The sequence below is a fragment of the Pterocles gutturalis genome, unplaced genomic scaffold, assembly GCF_000699245.1.
Source record: "Pterocles gutturalis isolate BGI_N339 unplaced genomic scaffold, ASM69924v1 scaffold8350, whole genome shotgun sequence".
In the NCBI taxonomy this organism is placed as follows: Eukaryota; Metazoa; Chordata; class Aves; order Pterocliformes; family Pteroclidae; genus Pterocles; species Pterocles gutturalis.
Genome location: NW_010140758.1, coordinates 34,496 through 37,693, shown reverse-complemented (window position 1 = coordinate 37,693; position 3,198 = coordinate 34,496). Strand labels below are relative to the sequence as shown.

Genomic DNA, 3,198 nt, shown 5'->3' with positions numbered 1-3,198 from the left:
CAACTCTGAATGCATTTTTATATTTGTCTAACACTTGTTCTTTCACTGTCATCAACTTTTTCAAGTTAATATGTATTAGTCCCATAATGAAATCTTGTGATGTAACTCACTTCTTTACATACACGAAAGCTGGCAGAGAGGGAGGAGCCTAGATAGGGCTGTGAAATTGATCCTCACCCTTAGACCCCCTACAGTCGCTAATTCTGAGGGACATTGTGTGTCTTTCTGAACTTTGTGGTTGTGGCCATCTCACCATAATGAATGTCCTTAATGCAGAATAATTGCTTGTTTTGATTTTTATATGTTCTCCAATACATTTTTGTGACAGGAGGTAATGAAATGTTCAAAAGGTAACATTGAAATGCTTTGTAGAATGGTTCTCATTTCACAAAGAATCACTGAGCACCACCCAAATTCTTCTAAACCCAATGGCAGTGCAACCTCTTGAGGGCATTGCAGGATATATCCCTGAATGTCTGGTAAAAGCTCTCTTAGAGAAGCTCATGATCTAAGTTCTTATTGTTGTTCATGAAGAGGGAGGGACTTGGCTAAAATAACATCTAATTTGTGCAAACACACCTTGTCACCCCACTGTAGCTGGATTTGGTTGTGGGGTGGTTTTTTTTTTGTGCTAAGAATGAGAACTGGCACTTTTCCAAGGAGGTGTGTCAGAAGTAAACGAACATGGCACTGAAGTATCCTATTGTGTTGTAATAGTCTTACTGGAGACCTGAAGGTGTGTCTCTGCCTTTATAAATACCACGCTGCTTTTACAACTAGCTCTGATTCTTTTGAAAGAGACGAGTTGCATCAGGAGTTGGGTTTGGGAATCTCCAAGCCCTGTGCAAGGTATGTCTTTTAGTTATCTTACTTTTGCACTGTTCCACTTGTAACAGAAGGTTACTGTCACATCATTATGAATTATAATGTTATTAGTTGTATTTGCAACAGAACTGTAAATACTACATGATGTTCTCTAATGAGGGTCTTATGGGGTGAAAATCTATGTGTATAAGTATAAAGCAGGAAGCAAGTCAACTCAGAACTATGCAAAAGTAGGACACGCTCACATCTGCTGTTACCTATGTATTCTAGATTATGAATTTATATAACTAAAGATATTTGTAGATAGTTGAAATATGTTCCTTATTAGCATGCCTACACATGAATTTCTGCTTTCTAACATGGAAACTTGTCTACAGAAATGGCTTGGATGGAAACATCTGAAAAATACATTTAGGGATTTAATCAACTAAATGCCAGATTGAAACCTTCTGCTATTATGGTATGCTTGATCCTGAAAGCAGCTTCATAAAGAGAAACACCTACAGAAATAAATGTGCTCTGTGCAGATGCAGGGATCAGCTTGATAATAAATTGCTAACTAACTACATTTCAAAACTGAAGTTGCATATTTGTCCCTTGAGTTTGGTAGTTTTAAACACAGCCCAGTACACACCAGGCATTTTCAAAAGCAAAAAGGTAGTTTTGTTTGTTCATCAGGCAAGGCAGTAGAGAATGCACCAATGGTTACTTTTTTGGTGTCTGGAAAGACTACTATAATTTTTTTTCCCAACAGAAAACTGAAATACTGGCATAACTAGTGAATTAAGACAGTTTTCAGGATGTCTAAGAAATAATTTTGCTCAGCTTGAAATAAATGGTTTCCTTTGTGTCTGGCATATTTTTAAAGAAAAGACAGAGGCTGGAGTCAAAATTGCTTAAGTGCCATTCACAAAATGGGAGCTCATGGGAACAAAAACTGCTTTATATGCTGTAACTTGAGATATCCATCTGAGATTGACAAATCCCAGTTTCAAATTCCTTCTCTGACTGCAGAAGGGACTTTAATTAAGGTACCTCAGTCACTAGGCAGTAGCATGTCCTAGGAGTGACTCTTTTCTATTCTACATTGCATAGATAATTAAGGATCAGAAAGACTTACTCCATAGCCATCTACAGTTCTCAAGGATAACACATAATGGTTCTAGAAACCAGGTATTATTCACCCAAAAGACAGAGTATTTTGCCAGTAACATCATTTTAATAGGCATCAGAGAGCAGTGCGATGCCATACCTGAAATACTGCAACTGTCAAATGGAGTCCAGCATTAAGGGACAATGTTCTTATACTTTTGTTTGCTTGTTTGTTTTGAAGGCAGGTGACAATCAAAACAGAGACCATGAGGATCAAAAGCTTTGGACTTCTTTGTGTGTTGATTCTGGTCTCCCAGATGCTACTAGCCAACTGTGAAAGACAGAAAGAAAGAAAAAAGGGAAGAAAAGGCATAGAAGACAGTGGAAAAAAACAAACCGAATCTAACCAAGAAAATGAAAAAGGAAGTAAGTCAAAAGGAGGAAAATCATCTCCTAAAGGCAAGTTTAAAACCAAAGAAAATGCTGAGTGCACCTGGGCAGTCACCAACATGAATACCGCTACTGTGCGTGTAGAGTGCAAACATGGTGACAGCGAGTTCTGGTGCGAATTCTCTGGAGACCCTTCTACTTGTCCACAGTACGGAGCAAATCAGAAATCCTACTGGAAACAAGTCTCCCGATCCCTAAAGAAGCAGAAGCAGATCTGTCAAGACCCCAAAAGTGTCCTAAAATCTAAAGTATGTAGGAAAGGCCCAAAAAGCGCTCATCTCAAGTTGACCCACTCAAGCCTACTAACATCAATGGGTCCTGTGAAAGGGAACACAATTCATCATGCAAAAGAAGTTGTTGAGACTCCAGCAGCTGCCTCTGTGACTGAAAAAAAGCTAGAACACAGTCCTCAAGACTGTGTTGAAGACATAGATTACATTGATCAGAAAAAGGTGGCTGAGGAATACTGTCCAGAAAGCTTACTTTCTTTCTGCAACTTTTTTATCACAATGGTGCAAGACAGAAAATGCTGAGGAAGTGTTTCTAAAGCTGTGTATCGTGAAAGTCTGGTCTTATCTTGCAAACAAGTCCAGATTTTATTCTCATGTTATATAGTGTATATAAGACAAAAAGGAATATATTTTTCTGATTTTTATATATACAAAACAGACTACATTTGACATAGTTGAAGATGTTATAGATTGTATTTGCTCGTAGATTGTTACACAGTTGTTACCAATGGATGTTACATGCTCTACACAGAAGTATATAAGTAGTCTCCTTGCCCTTCTTTGAGCTGTGCTAGCCAAAGTGATGAATTCAGTGCTATGC

The 3,198-nt window shown here is 38.1% G+C and overlaps 1 protein-coding gene across 1 annotated transcript; it reads left to right on the top strand.

The window, feature by feature from the left end:
• The first annotated feature begins 2,183 nt into the window (after positions 1-2,183).
• On the top strand, positions 2,184-2,900 carry FGFBP1 (fibroblast growth factor binding protein 1). The gene has a single exon (XM_010083793.1). The coding sequence runs from the start codon at positions 2,184-2,186 to the stop codon at positions 2,898-2,900; it is 717 nt and encodes a 238-aa protein (XP_010082095.1).
• The last annotated feature ends 298 nt before the right edge of the window (positions 2,901-3,198 follow it).